The sequence below is a fragment of the Urocitellus parryii genome, chromosome 5 (genome assembly GCF_045843805.1).
Source record: "Urocitellus parryii isolate mUroPar1 chromosome 5, mUroPar1.hap1, whole genome shotgun sequence".
In the NCBI taxonomy this organism is placed as follows: Eukaryota; Metazoa; Chordata; class Mammalia; order Rodentia; family Sciuridae; genus Urocitellus; species Urocitellus parryii.
In genome coordinates, this window is record NC_135535.1 from 118,037,633 (window position 1) to 118,053,741 (window position 16,109).

Sequence of the window (16,109 nt, forward strand, 5' to 3'; positions counted from 1 at the left end):
TTTGCCTAGTAAAAATAAATTCATCCTGCTTTGTGTTACAACACTGTAATATGGAAAATGTCTCTCTCTCTCATAAATTTTTAAGATTTTATGGAAAAACATATTATAGTCTATTCATTTGGAAGATAACCATTTTTAAAAATTATTTTTTATTTTTAATTTTTTTGTATATATGCAGCACTGGTGATTGAATATAGGGTGTCATGCATGCTAGGCCAGCACTCTAACATTGAGCTCCCTCCCTACCCCTGGCTCCCCACACACCCCTTTTTAAAAATTTTTTGAGATGGGGTCTCACTAAGTTGCCAAAACTGGCCTCAGACTTGAAATTCTCCTGCCTCCACCTCCTGAGTATCTGAGATTAACCTCCTGAGTATCTGAGATTACAAGCATCTGCCACTGTGACTAGCCAACCATTTATTTATGTAGGGCAGCTGACTGCTTAATCTTTTGGTATAGTCTAAAATGGAGACTGGGGTAAGAGATTGTGCAGTAGTCAGGATAAAAAAACAATTTTAAAGTGGGCTTTGGCATTGTAGATCTTTTTGTATTTGTTTTAAATTTCATTTTCACTTTCTAAGATGTAGTGGTGTGTGCTTGTAATCCCAACTACTAGGGAGGCTGAGGCAGAAAGATCACTTGATCTTAAGAGTTTGAGGCCATTCTCAGAAACATTGTAAAACCTCATCTCAAAAAATAAGAAAACACCCGGTGCAGTTGTGCACACCTGTAATCCCAATGACTTGGGAGGCTGAGATAGGAGGATCTTAAATTCAAAGCCAGCCTCAGCTATTTAGTGAGGCCCTAAGCAACTCAGTGAGACCCTGTCTCTAAATAAAATACAGAGGGGCTAGGGATGTGGTTCAGTGGTTAAATTGAGTTCAAGCCCTGGTACCAACAAAAAAAGGACTGCGTTTGTGGCTCAGTGATAGAGCACTTGTCTAAGCATGGGTGAGGCACTGGGTTCAATCTTCAGCACCACATGTAAGTAAATAAATAGTTATTTAAAAATAAAAAACAAAACAAACTTTATTTCACTTTTGTACTGATATAATGAGTCCAGATATCTAAAGTCAGTGTAGGAGGAGGGGGAGACCCATATTGTTCAACATTTACTTTGAAAAAATTACATTTGTCCATGGTTCTCAGTTTTCTGTCTTATGGTACTTTTTTATAAAAGGTTCTAGCACTCCAAGAAAACAACCTCGGAAGAGCCCTTTGGTTCCTCGAAGTTTGGAACCTCCGGTGTTGGAGTTGTCACCTGGAGCTAAAGCCCAGCTAGAAGAGCTCATGATGGTTGGAGACCTCCTAGAAGTATCTCTAGATGAAACACAGCACATATGGAGGATTTTGCAGGCCACACACCCACCCTCAGAAGACAGATTCCTACATATCATGGAGGTACGGATTTACTGCTAACTTAAATAATGGTTTTAAAACCATTAAAATGCCCCGATTCCTTAGATAGTAAACTGGAGGATGACTGAGGGGGAGTAATCTGGCTGTCATGCTCTCCCACTTATGCCAGAATAATTCTGCTTTATGGTTTTCTTTATTGCTATTTTATGTAATATTAATTTTTGTGATTATGGTGTTTGTTTTATTACTATTGGTTTTTAAAATTTTCTATAAAAGGCTATTTTTGTAAAAATTCTTTTTTTTTCCCCTTAGGGCAGTTGAAAACAACTAGTTTAAAACAGTCTCCTTAGCCCAGCCTTCCACTTTTGGAATGCCCAATATTAGGCAAGAAAATGAAGTGGTTAAAAAAAAAAAGAATCAAGGGAATGGTTAAATAGAACTGGATTGGATGGGAGAGAGAGTTTATATTTGTATATATACTTTCATAGCAGTTTGTAATTCATATAGTGTTTTTACATGCATGATCTCATTTGATTTTTACCATAATCCTGAAGAGGCAGGGGAAGAATAGGGAAAGTATTAACCCCATTCTTCATATGGAGAAATTAACAATTAGAGAGATGGAAAGTTAAGATCACACATCTAATAAAAATTAACATAATTAATTTCTAACTATGGTGTCTAACTCCTAATATTCTTTTCATTACCCTCTTGGTTTCCATGTACTGGAGTCAGTGGTATAGTGACACCAATTGTTGATACAAATGCATTTAGGGTACTATAATTTGGTTTTGGTTTGGAGGAAAAATCTAAGGTAGCCTAATTTAAATAGTGTTTTCTAGTCTACAGATCATTTTCTTCACATCCATTATCTCATATGGTCTTCTTTATTACATACAAGGAAACTCAAAGTATTATGAGGTTACATATGTTGTTCAAGGTGTAATAAACTTGAGGCATTTATAATACAGCAGATTCTACAATTCTTAGGTTCCTGTCAAAGATTCTCAAGTCTCAAATCTGCAGAAAAATGAATTCTCAATGTTTACCTTAGGAATAATCAAGTTTACATTTTTAGGTATTTCTTTTTCTAACCCCTGCAGTTCTTTCTGTTATCAGACATATTTTTTCTGTTAAAATTTTTAATGTTTATTACATTGGTGAATAATGGCAACAGTATTAGAAAGTTGAAAACTGAAATTTTGTTTTTGTTTTTGTTTTGGGACTCTTGATTGAACCCAGGGGTGCTGAACTGCTGAGCTACATCCCCAGCCCTTTTATTTTTTGAGACAGGATCTCACTAAGTTGTATAGGGTCTTGGTAAGGTGCTGAGACTGGTTTCAAACTTGCAGTCCTCCTGCCTCATCCTCCTGAGTCACGGGGATTATAGGCATGTACCACTATACCCAGCATAAAGTGACAGTTTTTTGTATTGTCACATAAACTAATTTCTAATCCTTGCCGAAGTCACTAAATACCCTTTGTAATGAGATCATGGAGACAGACTTATCTATTTTCCTGGTATTTTTGATAACAACTTAACCACCAAGAATTTATTGAGTTAATAAAGAACTTTTTGCAAACAAACTCTATACACATTAAACAACAAATTTCCATTTCTTCTTCCCTCACCCCCAGTAACATCAATTCTACTTTGTGTCTCTGACTTTGCCTGTTCTAAGTACCTCATGTAAGAGAATGACACTGATTTAAAATGTCTTGCTTTAAAATTGTTTCTGATTTTATATCTTTGAAGGATGATAGCATGGAAGAGAAACCATTAAAAATGAAAGGCAAGGACTCTTCAGAGAAGAAACGTAAGCGGAAGCTAGAAAAGGCAGAACAACTTTTCGGAGAAGGAAAACAAAAATCCAAGGAGCTAAAGAAAATGGACAAACCTAAAAAGAAGAAATTAAAGTTAAATGCAGACAAATCAAAGGAGCTGAACAAACTGGCCAAGAAACTGGCAAAAGAAGAAGAGAGAAAGAAAAAGAAAGAAAAGGCTGCTGCAGCCAAAGTTGAACTTGTTAAAGAGAGTACTGAAAAGAAAAGAGAGAAAAAAGTGCTGGACATCCCCTCAAAGTATGACTGGTCAGGAGCAGAGGAATCTGATGATGAGAATGCTGTATGTGCTGCACAAAACTGCCAAAGGCCCTGTAAGGACAAGGTGAGTTCCAACTTTTTATAGGTGTGAGACAGGTCAAAAACAAGTTATAGAGACTTATGTTTGATGTGTTAATAATATAATTATGATCCAGGATTTGGATTTCCAACATATGTGTTTTTTAAATTTCTATAAAATGTTTGAATGGTGAGGCTCCTAGATCATTGTGTTTAATAGAAGAAATGTTTTCTTTTTTTAAAAAAAATTACATACTTAGTGAACATAATAGATAGGAACATAGAGAAGGTATATGACATTTCCTGGCAAACAGAGCATTTCACATATAGTGGGCAGAACAAATTTTAAAATAAGTCTTATATCTTTCCTGTAGGGCAACTTAGAACTTTTCGGTTAGCTACGGCAGCCTGAAAAAATCATGGGCCAGTATTTTAAGAGCTTTAGCAAATTGCAGTAATATTTTTTTTCCAAAGACCTAAAACTTTTCATTTCTTATCCACACTCAGGCTCATGTGTATTTGTGACTGAATAGGATATGATTTTTTAAAAAATATTTTTTAAGTTGTGGATGGACATACAATATTTTTATTTATTTTTATGTGGTGCTGAGGATTGAACCCAGTGCATCACACATGTGAGGCAAGTGCTTTACCATTGAGCTACAGCCCCAGCCCCAGAATATGATTTTTTTTAAAAAAATCCTTTGTAACAAATAATTCAGACCTTTATAGGTATTATTTAAATTTTTTTCAGTCTTAAATTTTAATATAGTAATTCAGTATTGGCATTCTTTAGTTAATATTGATGTGAACTTATGAGAAAAATGGACAGAATTTATGAAAAATCTCAGTTCTTTAAATGATTAGAGGCATCTATTATTCTCATCAAGAATATTAACAAATTCATAGTTGTATTTATTATGCTCAATATACTCTTGGTATTTAGAATTTTAATAGCTCTTCAATTTTAAAGTCTGAGCAGAATAAATAAAACTGCATCACTATTCCCTACAGGTTATGTCCCAACTTATCTTCTCAGTCAGGTACTTACACATTTTTAAAGACTGAAGGGACCAAGAGGTCACTTTGTTCAGGCTCCTCATTTTACAAATGATGGAATTGGGAACTCAGAAAAGATAAATCCTGTGACCAAAGTCATAGAGTAAGAACCCTGCCTCTCTGGTCCCAAACTAGGTTTTCCACTAGTATCCCAGCTCTGTGGATAAGTCCTAAGATGTAAGTACAGCAACACATTCCTAAAATGACACTTAATACTTAGTTTTATTTTAGGGGCTTTCCATTCACTTTTGGAAAATGAATTAAGAGTAAAATATTTATCCCATAATCTAATTTTTCAAGGATAGCAGCTATAAATACTTAAATGTGTTTGCTTCCTCAATTTTCTATAGTTTATTTTATACCATTGTCATACTGTCTTTTCACTTCCTTGCTTTATTCATTTCATAAACATTTTTCTATATTATAAACATTTTAAAGATTCATTAGATTTGTTAATATATGTATGAATTATTTTAATCTTTCATTTTGAATCTATTTTCCTCCAGAGTTGTTACTTAAAAGACTGATGGGAGGGTCAACTGTTTCTCTTTGGGTACTAAAGTATTAACAGCTCAGTGTTGGCAGAACTTTTTTCTTTTATTTAATTTTATGGCAGTTTCAGGACTAGTGGTGAGATAAGGTATTTCTCTTATAAGCTTTTTAAATCATTCTTCCTATAATTTTTATATACGTCATGAACCCTTTGTCTTCTCTTTTTTGTCTTTGTCAGTTATCTTTCCTCTCTTCTCTGCTCACACTTAAATATGATTCTTTTCATCTATTATCCCTTTCATTTTCCTGTAACATATAAACACTACAGGCAGTTTTTGTTGTCATTTGCTTTAAAATTAAATATAAATTAACACATGCCTGGAAAAACATGAAATTATCTCTGTGAATGCACTTGTTAACAAAAAATGCAGTGTGTTAAGAGGTGATCATTACTTTTCCATAAATCCTGAAATTTATTCTTGACATTATAGATAATTTTTATAGGAACATTTTGATGGAGCAAAGATTTAGTGGAGTGTTCAGAGAAAATGTCTATTTTAACTCTAACCCTTGCCATGTCACTAGCTTATATAAATTATACTAGTGTTATTTTTCCTCTGTTGAATTTTTTTTTGGTGGGGGTTACCAGAGATTGAACTCAGGGGCACTCAATCACTGAGCCACATCCCCAGCCCTATTTTTTGTATTTATTTAGAGACAGGGTCTCACTTAGTTGCATAGTACCTTACTTTTGCTGAGGCTGGCTTTGAACTCTTGATCCTTCTGCCTCAGACTCCTGAGCTGCTGAGGCTACAGGTGTGTGCCACCTCCCCGATTGTTGAATTTTTTTTTTTAAGTTGTAGGTGGACACAGTACCTTTATTTAATTTATTTATTTATATGTGGTGCTGAGGATTGAACCCAATGCCTCACACATGCTAATTAAGCACTCTGAGCTACAACCCTAGCCCCTCTCTGTTGAATTTTAAACAGATTATTTCAGATTGTAAATGTTTCACCTGTCATTGCTAGTTTGAAACTTTCGTGGTTCTCTGTTTATTCTTGACATTAGCTTCACTAAGTATTTGGTACATTTCTTTTAAAATTTTTAAAAAGAATTTTAAAATTTCTCAGTTTGTAGCATTTTTCTATGAAAATGTAACTAATGCACAGCACACATCTTTAAAACAAAATGATGACAAGAAAAGAATGCTTTTTAGGGAAGTCTGTTCTTTAAATATCATGCAGCAAGAAATAACTTCTAGCGTTCATTTTTAGGACATTTTTCTAACCTGTAATTACTATTACTTTGTCCTAAAATTTTGCAGATTGAGAAATATTCTTTTAAAAATTAGAAGAATGGTTACTCAAGAATGGTTACCTAGCCTCATTTTTTTTTAAAGAGAGAGAATTTTTTAGTTTTCGGTGGACACACAACTTTATTTTATTTTTATGTGGTGCTGAGGATCGAACTCAGTGCCCCACGCATGCCAGGTGAGCGCATTACCACTTGAGCCACATCCCCAGCCCAAGCCTCATTTTTAAGATGTTTTAGAAAGAATAAAAAAAGATAATACCAGAATATGATAAAATGGTTTTTAAAACTATCTCTTCCATCAATTACCAAATTCAAGATGAAATTAACTTTAAAACAATAACTGTTTTCAAAAAATTAGTTTAAAAAGCAAGTATTTTCTCCCCGAAATCTGCTACTTCTTCAGTCTTATTGGTACAAAGAATAAAACAAATTAACATTGAAAGAACAACTTCTTTGGGGCTGATCCTTAAGTAGCACTTTTTTTTAGTGTTAAATACTTAATCATTTTATATATACAAATAGATTTTCCCTCCTCTTTTACTTTTTTATTCTCTTACTGTGGTGTTTTTCTTTACCCATTACTACTTCCTTCCATAACAAGTTTGTTATGGTAAGTTAAAAGATTTAAATTTATTAATTTGTGCCCCTCACATTTACTATTTGTTAGCCACTCAGATTTTAAAGAAGATTTTCATGGGGTGTTTCCTTAACCAAAGTATTTGTATTTTTAGTGACTTTACCTGTTCATAACTCTGATAGCATAGATTATCAAAGTCTGGATTAAGTAAATGTGTAACACACACACACACACACACATTTGAGATAGGGTTATTAACTATTCTAATTCACCAGGGATTTTACCAGTATAAACACTGTTATTCCACCTACTGGCAAATTTATCATTCCTGGGCAACTGGGAATCTACCCCAGACACTAGGTTGTATAATAATTTTTCTTGATGATAAAGCAAGAAAAGAAACAAAAAAATAGTCCTTCTCTTATCAATATTTTTATCATAACCATCTGTTAATCAAACTTGAGTTTCACTTTTGTTTGAAAAAGCCCATAGAATCATAAAGCACACTAAAGTTTGGAATGTCAACTGAATCCACAGAAGATTTTGACACAGGGGCAACAGATTACTTAGCAACTTGAAAACTCAAAAACACGCAATTTGGCTAACTGGGGTTTGGGGATATAGCTCAGTTGTTAAGAGTGCTTGCCTAGCATGCATAAGGCCCTGAGTTCAACCCCCAGCACCATAAAAACCAAAATAATAATTATAATTTGGGTAACTGCATGTGAGTTCTAATAGTCATTTTTCCCTTCACTAGAAAAGGTGCTTAGTGAGTCACAAAATAATTACAAAAAAAAAAAACTTAACAGAAAGCCTGATGTGGTGGTCATGCCTATAGTCCCAACTGTTTGGGAGGCTGACATAGGATCACTTTAGTCCAGCCTGGGCATATAGCAAGACCCCATCTCTTAAAATAACAACAACATAAAAAATGTCTGGGATGTGTTCAATTGACAGATCACAGACTTTATATTACATTATAAATAGGTTTTTGTGTACAGGTTGAAAATTGTGTACATATATTTTCTTTTAAAATCATGGGAGAGCTAGGCTTAGGAGGGAACTTGCAATCCATATCACAAAAGGGAAAATAACATCTTCATTCTTGAAAAAGAATGGTTTTATTGACCAATGACTATAATGCAAAAGTAGATTTAAAAAGACATGAGAAAGCTGGGCACACTGGCGCATGCCTATAATCACAGCTACTTGGGAGGATGAGGAAAAGGATCACAAGTTCAAAGCCAGCCTCTGCAACTTAATGAGGCCCTAAGCAACTTAATGAGACTCTTTCCCAAAATAAAAAATGAAAAGGGCTTTGGATGCAACTCAGTGGTAAAATGCTTCTGGGTTCAACCCCTGGTACCAGAAAAAAGGACACAGGACATTTTTCTTGATAATGAATACTGATAGATAAATCGGTAACTTTTTTTTTGGATTAGCATGAATTATAATTGAATTATCTTTTGGTTTAGGGGTAACATTATGAAACAGCATAGTATCTCAGATCTAAGCATCTAAAGAAAAACAACTCATCTTTTCAATCCCCTTTACCAGTTCCAAACAAAACACTTATCCTGAGTTCACCTTTTATACAGTGAGCACTTTGTAAGTCTTTACCTGCTTGCAGTACCTTTATTTCTACTTTGCTGTATTTGAGCCATTATTTCCCTAGTTTGTCTTTGATTAGTGTGCTCCAAAAAGAATATTATGATTAATTTATTTATTGAACAGACTTCAGAAGTGAAACATTATACAGTTATACAGTAAAAATGGATTTAGGAAGTAATTGATGTTTCAATTTACAGGAAGAAGGTATTACAAAGAGGCAATAGTGATAGTCAAATTTAGAATATATAAGAACCACTTGGAAGCCAGGTGCAGTGTTATATACGTGCAGTTCCAGTTACTTAGGAGGCTGAGGCAGGCATATCAGAAGTTTTAAGACTAGCCTGGACAATATAGCAAGACTGTGTCACAAAAACAGACAAGCAAACAAAGAATCAGGTGGGGAACTTATTAAAAATGTAGGCTTCTGATTCATAATGCCCATATACTTTGAGTCTGGGATTTTTTTTTTTAACTTGTAGATGGACACAATATTTTTATTTTATATTATTTGCTTATGTGATGCGGAGGATAAACCCTCGTTCCTCACACATGCAAGGAAAGTGTTCCACCACTGACCTACAACTCCAGCCTCCCAGCTACATTTTTAATGAACAATCAAGTGATTCTGATGGAAGAGGAGACTCAATGCTACAGGCAATTTTATAGGCAGGGAAATTGAGTGAGGTTAAATGGCTAGACTAAAATTATATATACCAGAGTTCAGAACTTCTGAGTGCAGTAATCTTTATACTTTTAATATTGTCTCTTAAGATCTAGAACTCTAAAATAGGAATAATAAAGACCAAAAAAATTATTGTACAAATTATCTTCTCTATCCTTTGTTATAAGTCTAATATTACAGACAACGACTATCATGGTTTTGGTAATTTTTATAGGACATGGAAACTAATTTTGAAAATTTCGCACTTTCCCAGAATGAAACTCATTTATCTAGCCAAAACTTCCATTGTTCTTTCTCATAAGCTATGTTGAAGTGCTTCTTTGATCCCTTTGTATTCCTTACTTTGCTCTGATAAATGATGAAGCTCATGGTTTAAGTGGCTTCCTATATTGCCAATGAAATGATCAATGTTTGTATGGGAGAATAAGCTCTTTTGATCTTAAAGGTTCTCATCTGCCTTAACATAAAAACTACCACAATCACCCTCCAAATATAAAAGTCACTTTATTGTTAACTGTAGGTCTAAGGCTTAAAATGTTGCCAAACTACAGTGTTTCCCCATCCTCCCGTAATCACAGAATTTTCCCTGTAGAGTTGTAGTTTGCTTGGCATTTGCCACTGACACTTATCAGTTTTCCAGACTTAATTTTAAACACCAGAGTGATCCTATTTACCTATGTCTTTGACTGTTATAATTGGTTAATTTGTAAGATTTGACCTCTGATATTTGCTAACTTTTTATAGGGAGTTGTATTTGTAACGGAAGAAGAGAAGAATAAAAAATATTAGTTTTAAAAGTGGCCTATGTGACTGCTTTTCTAAAAAGGTATTTAATGCTCTTAGTACTTTGGCTTATCTCTTTGAAATAAAGCTAATACACAGGATTGCCTTCACATTGTTGTACTCTTCCTTTCTTGATTGTTAATTGCATTGTCTTAGAGCCTAGACATTGTTAATATTAGCTAAACTACTTGGCTGCTCTAGTAGAAGTTTCTTTTTTGTCAAGTTTTTCCCAAACATGTTTCTGCCTCACAAGGAGCCCCAGGTATTCATGAGGTAATGAAGTACCTAAGAGGCCTAATTTTGTGAACATACTGTGGTAAAATGTAATTTGGGGGTATTAACTTCTCAGCTTCTTTCTTTGAAAAATAACCCCATAAGAAGTCATTGTCTATCTCTGGACATTCCAGTTGTTTGCTATCATTTAAGCCAAGAAAGCTCTTTGGTTTGCTTTTATTCTGGGCTTAATGTTGTGTAACCTAAACATTCCCCAATCTTGTCTTCTACAGGTAGACTGGGTACAATGTGATGGTGGCTGTGATGAGTGGTTTCATCAAGTTTGTGTGGGTGTATCTCCAGAGATGGCTGAAAATGAAGATTACATCTGTATAAACTGTGCAAAGAAGCAGGGGCCAGATAGCCCAGGTCAATTACCACCTCCTTCCTACATAATGAGCTACAAACTACCAGTGGAGGATCTTAAAGAGACCAGTTAGCAAATGCTTGCTTAGTTTGGGACATGGGGGGAAATGGACCACATTGAGACCTTAGTCATCAAGTAGAGTGGTTTAGATCCACTTGTAATGTTGCTTCCAAAGATGGCCTTCAGAGACAGTCCTCTGAGTTCTGGCTTCCTCTTTGCATGGATTGTGTGGGCTACATTCCCTGTCTACACATTTGTGCAAAGAATGTCTTCTTGGCACAGTAGCCAGTGTTTCAACTCATGTCTCCTTTGAGTATGGTTTACTGCACTAAAGTCAGACACTTGATGGAGCTCTTAGGCGGCTGTTTGGCATTAATACATTGGTGCGCTAGTAAGGCATGTAGGATGTGGCTTATAGCCAGTTGATATTAGTTAGAGGCTTACAACCTAGGGGCAAGCACCATGAGAAGGTGTTGATTGCTTGAATCTTCTTAGTTGGGGTAATTGAAGTTAGAAAACCATTTTCCTTCTATCACCTGGCATTTAATGCTCTACCAGTATAACGAGGAGGTACAGGCTAGAGTTACTCCTGTTAGAAGTCTTGGGATTATAGCCCAGTCTGTAGGCCTCAGCCACTTGTGCTTGTTTGAACCAAGAAGAAAACCCAAATAAGAGAACCTTGCACCATCTGAGGCAGATCACCTTACCTTCCTAAGGAGGAGGATGTCATCTAGTTAGATTGGATTCTGGATCTACATTTTAGAGAAGAGCAGGTGCATGGATCCAGGCTTCTGCACCCCCCCCCCACCACCAAAAAAAAAAAAAAAGATGATGATGATGAAAATGATGACGACGACAAGGACGACCAGTCAGAATGTCTTAACTGAGCCACAGTGATGCATGCTTTTCGGGAAAACCTTCATTTACAAGTATTCCAGACACCACCAGGCTTCAGGCATGGCCATGAGCAAGACCAGCAAATAACAGCTTTTTGCCTTGCAGCTCTGACCCCAATGTTGTCTGCTGTCTCCAACATGGCAACTCTGAACATGGCCTACAGCAGGATGCTGTTGAATAACACCATGGCTTCATCAGAGGATGTGGGGCTGTAGTACTTCTGGGTGATGAAGTTGTTTTAGTAAACCATTTTTAAAAAGAAAAAAAGGACTTGTTTTTACTTTTTTCTAAATGTCTCTGACTACTTACTGTTCTATAAATAGATTATTTTTCCTTTTTTAATATACATATATGAATATATAAATATATATATTTACTGTTACCAGCAGCATATGACAGTTTCAACATCAAAAATCCATTTGGGAACTTGCTTTTTCTTTGTTGCTTTTTGATAAATCCCAGTTCCTTCCTTGTAGTACAAGGAGTTATCACTCCCTTCTCTACCCTAGCTTGACCAGATCTTCCATTTTGCTTTTGTTCCAATGAGATGTATTTCCTTTTTGTGTTGGGATTTATTCCTGTCTTTTGGGAAACTTGGTCTTACTCTAGTCTGTGCTGGCTGTTTTTTCTTTTGTTTGTAAATGTTTGAAACTATGGTGCTGTGTCCTCTTCCCTGCTGTTGCATTCTCTGTTCTTGTTAAAGGGTTAGGTGAGCAGTGTGTAAGCTCTTACTAGAAGGGGACTAAAATTTTTAAAAGGACAAAATAATTACAAAAAATAGCATTTTTGTCTTCACTATCTTGTGTCCTTCATTTTGATTTACAAATTTGTGGTTTGACTTAAATTCATCAGTTGTCCTTTTAAAAGCGGGTGGGGTGGGCCTAGAAACAGCTTATAGTCTCCTTTTCCCTTTTTGCCCCAGTCTCTTTTAAAGAAATGTCTTCTAGTAACTAGAAGTGAAATGTACTGTCCAGTTACAGTTTGAGTGGGTATGAGATTTAACTCAAAAGTCATCTTACTTAAAAACAGCAAAAGCTTTCTTATAAAATCCAGTTTCTATAAATGCTTTCTGTATGGTTCATACTACCTACTTTTTGGTCACTCTTTCCGTAGTTCTTGACAACATTTTGAGTGTTTCAACCTGTTAGATTTGTAAATGTTGCTGTGTGTGTGTCTTAAGATTTCAAGTGTATGTATGATTTAAGATTTCAGTGGACATTGCAAGGTAACTAATTATCAAATTTTATGTTTTCATTTTGCCAAACTAAAGACCATCGGTTAAGAAGTTCATCTGGGTATATTATAGAAGAAAGCACAATATTTTTTGCCTTTTGGTTTTTGTAAAAGTCTTCCAGTACTTGTGGTTAAAAATTGAATGTAATTCAATTTTTCAAAAATTCAAGATGTAAGCAATGGATGCCTAGAATACGTTTTAAGATTTGATTTCTTCTTCCAAATCATCTGTTAATTATGTCATTAACAATGGAGAATCATAAGAATGCTGAGAAGAGTGGCCGTTCGGGTGCTTGGCTTCTTGAAGTGTATAGTGGATAAAGTTGGCTGTTTGGGAATAATTTGTGTGTGTGTGATAATTGTATTTGCTTGTTGGAGACCTGGGGAAAATACAAGGCAGTCTTCTACCCATGAATAGTTGCCTGTCCTTCTGACATTTTAAAGCTTAAAAATATTATTTAATTGATAACTGTGGGATTTCTGAATTTATTTGAAAGATTTGGTCTGCCTTGACCACAGATTTAAACTGAGGAGAACAGAAGAGAGAAATTAGTGCCCTCTTCCCTCACCCAAATGTACAAATCTGAAGTTTTGGAATTCACTAAGTAAGATTCATCTGGTTAAAGAAATGTTGGTATTCTAATATAAAGTTTTAATGCCACTTCAAGAAAATTACTCATTTACAACTTACTTCATACTTCTGTGTTAACATTTTGTATTAAAACTTGATTTAAAATGTTTCTGTACCCTTCCTGGCTCCTCAAATTTGCCATTCTTCACCATATTTTAACTTGTGTTTAATTCTTTCTAAAGTTTTTCTCATTGCCTTCATTTCAAATATTTTGACAAAGGTAGTAGAAAAGAAACATGGGGGGAAAATGGTAGGTCTTTGATAATTCTTAAAAGGGTAAAGTCATTAGAACTGTTCAAATTCCCAAATAGCATTAGTAGTTAGCTTTCTAGTTGGGGAAAGAAGAGGGACATTTTTTTCCTTACAAATGTTTATTTTACTTCCTATTGTTACTGCAAAAAGCCATGTTGCTATAGATGCTGGGCTTACTAAGCTGTTGCAAACCATCTTTGCCTGCATGGTTCAAACTTGTGCCTCAATACAATTATAAATTATACTGCATGTCGTACTTTGAAAAGGCAAACATTAAATCTATGATTGCCCACAATCTAGTAATCGGAAACATGGCAAATGCTGACAGAACTTTAAGATCTGCATGATTTTACCTGTGTTTCACTTCTGTTCTTCTCTACTTTTGTCTTTACCATGTGTCCAGGAATTGTCAATTTGTTTTTCTTAATTGTTGGATTCTGGATGTAGTTCAGTGCATGTGAACAAACTCCCTGCTTTCCACTATTTTAATTCTATAGTACATTTGTATACATTATCAGCCAGTACTTAAAGTAGGAGGATAAAAAGAAAAATTAAAAACCCCTCTTTAAAAGGGTGGGATTATACATTTTTTAAAAGGAGAAGGTGACAGTTTGGAGTGGGATTTGAAAATTGTAAATTGTGGAAAAATGGAGCTGTTGAAGTTCCACACATAATTAGGTTCAATAAAGTTTCACATGTGAATTAGCTTCATATGTGTGGAGAAAGTTGTTTTTGCGGTAGGTCCTTAAGTATAATTCCTTTTGAAATCCCCCCTCTGTTTAATTAAAGCATAGTTACTTCTTTGCCTCTGAATGTGCCAAGTGGTATTTACAGCCTAAGAGGGAAGGAATGGGTGTTAGTATATTTTTGGAATTGCAGTCTTCTCTTGGCCTGGATCATATCTAGTCACCACTATGCAACAGAGGATATGCACTGGAAAATGATATGATAGGTTTTGAAAGATGTATCCTGCTTGCTCTTACTCTTTTGTAAACCTCAAGGCCCCCTATTATTATTCCCTTACGTATTTATTTACAATTTACCAGGGTTATTGGTGGTGCCTTATGGAAAGTATAAATTAATTCCCTGATTTTAAGCATGTTTTACATTTTTTTTTGCTTTCTGAAAGCATATTAGATATGGCTAATTGCATTACATCTAAAAAATAATAGAAGTGTGTGCACTCAGTTCCCAATCTCCACTCCCAACCCAACTCCTGTCATTTACATTGGTAGAACTTTAAATAGTAACAAAGTAAAGGTAAATATTAGTATAGAATTTTGACAATTCTGAGGAAATTTAGCAAGTATATGGGAGCCACTTTTAATCTGTGCCAAAGCAGTTCCTAGTATTTTATTTGCCCTCTAACTATAAAATAAAAGAACTGAGCTCAAATAATTTTATGAGTGAAGTGATTAGCCTATTATGCTGACAGTAGCATTTGGGGGAAAGTGTGAGATTAATTCCTGAAGATTTCACTTGTCCTCTATTTTTAAAAAATATTTATTTTTTAGTGATAGGTGGATACAGTATCTTTGTTTTATTTTTATGTGGTGCTGAGACTCGAACCCAGTGCCTCACACATGCTGGGTGAGTGCTCTACCTCTGAACCACAACCCTAGCCCCTTGTCCTTTTTTTTAAGCAAGAAACCAACCAGTGATGACCAACTTAGACATGTCCTCACCTTTAGATTTTGAGAACTGTTTACTTTTGCTGCCAACCAGTGGTAGGGACAAGAAGAAATATTCTCCTTTTTCTTTTGGCCTCCTAATGCTCAGAACTAGTTCAATCCCCAAGTTACTTCAGAAAAGTAAATGGCACTTTATCCCGATTGCCAAGGTCACCAGGTTTTGCAAACATGAAGGACAGATAATTGCTGAAAATAGTAAAGTTTTGCTTATAGTGAATTTGGTCCTGGTTTCATGAAGTGTATGATTCATATGTATAGGTTGGGAAGAAAGTTGGTAGGAAAAGGGAAGAAAAAATCTGGTTATCTTTTAACTTAGAAAATAATTTTCTTGCCAACAAAAAAAGATGTCTGAAATTTCATAAAATGACAAATACTTTCCTATGTAAAACTGTAAAATCCTCACAATTTGTATCAAATATTTCTTGGGGCCTTGACATTATTGGTTGATACCAATAAATAGAAGATCCAGATTTCCTTTATGGGCCATTCATTGGAAGATCATACATGATAAAAGGAGAGAACAATACAGAAGAATGCATCTGAGTAGCATATTGTATGAATAAACTTCAGTTTGATTTTGGAATTTCTTGACTCTTCTCACCTCTTTGCTCTTTAAGGTGTATTTCTACTCATACTCTGGCAGGAAGAAAGAAAATATTTCTACATAGTATTCTATGAAATTTACTAGGAAGACTTTTCTCTGACCTTATCTTTAGAACTGGCCTGTGAATCTTGTCAGTAGGGGGGAAAAGACCATCACAAGA

General features: G+C 35.0%; 1 protein-coding gene across 1 annotated transcript in view; it reads left to right on the forward strand.

Moving 5' to 3' along the window:
- Nucleotides 1-15,883, forward strand: part of Kdm5a (lysine demethylase 5A) — an 86,128-nt gene extending 70,245 nt beyond the window's left edge. The window contains exons 26-28 of the mRNA XM_026410953.2: nt 1,181-1,401; nt 3,116-3,526; nt 10,508-15,883. Coding sequence (XP_026266738.2) covers nt 1,181-1,401; nt 3,116-3,526; nt 10,508-10,714 — 839 coding nt within the window. The 3' untranslated portion in view covers nt 10,715-15,883. The remainder of the gene's footprint in view (nt 1-1,180; nt 1,402-3,115; nt 3,527-10,507) is intronic.
- Nucleotides 15,884-16,109: the final 226 nt, after the last annotated feature.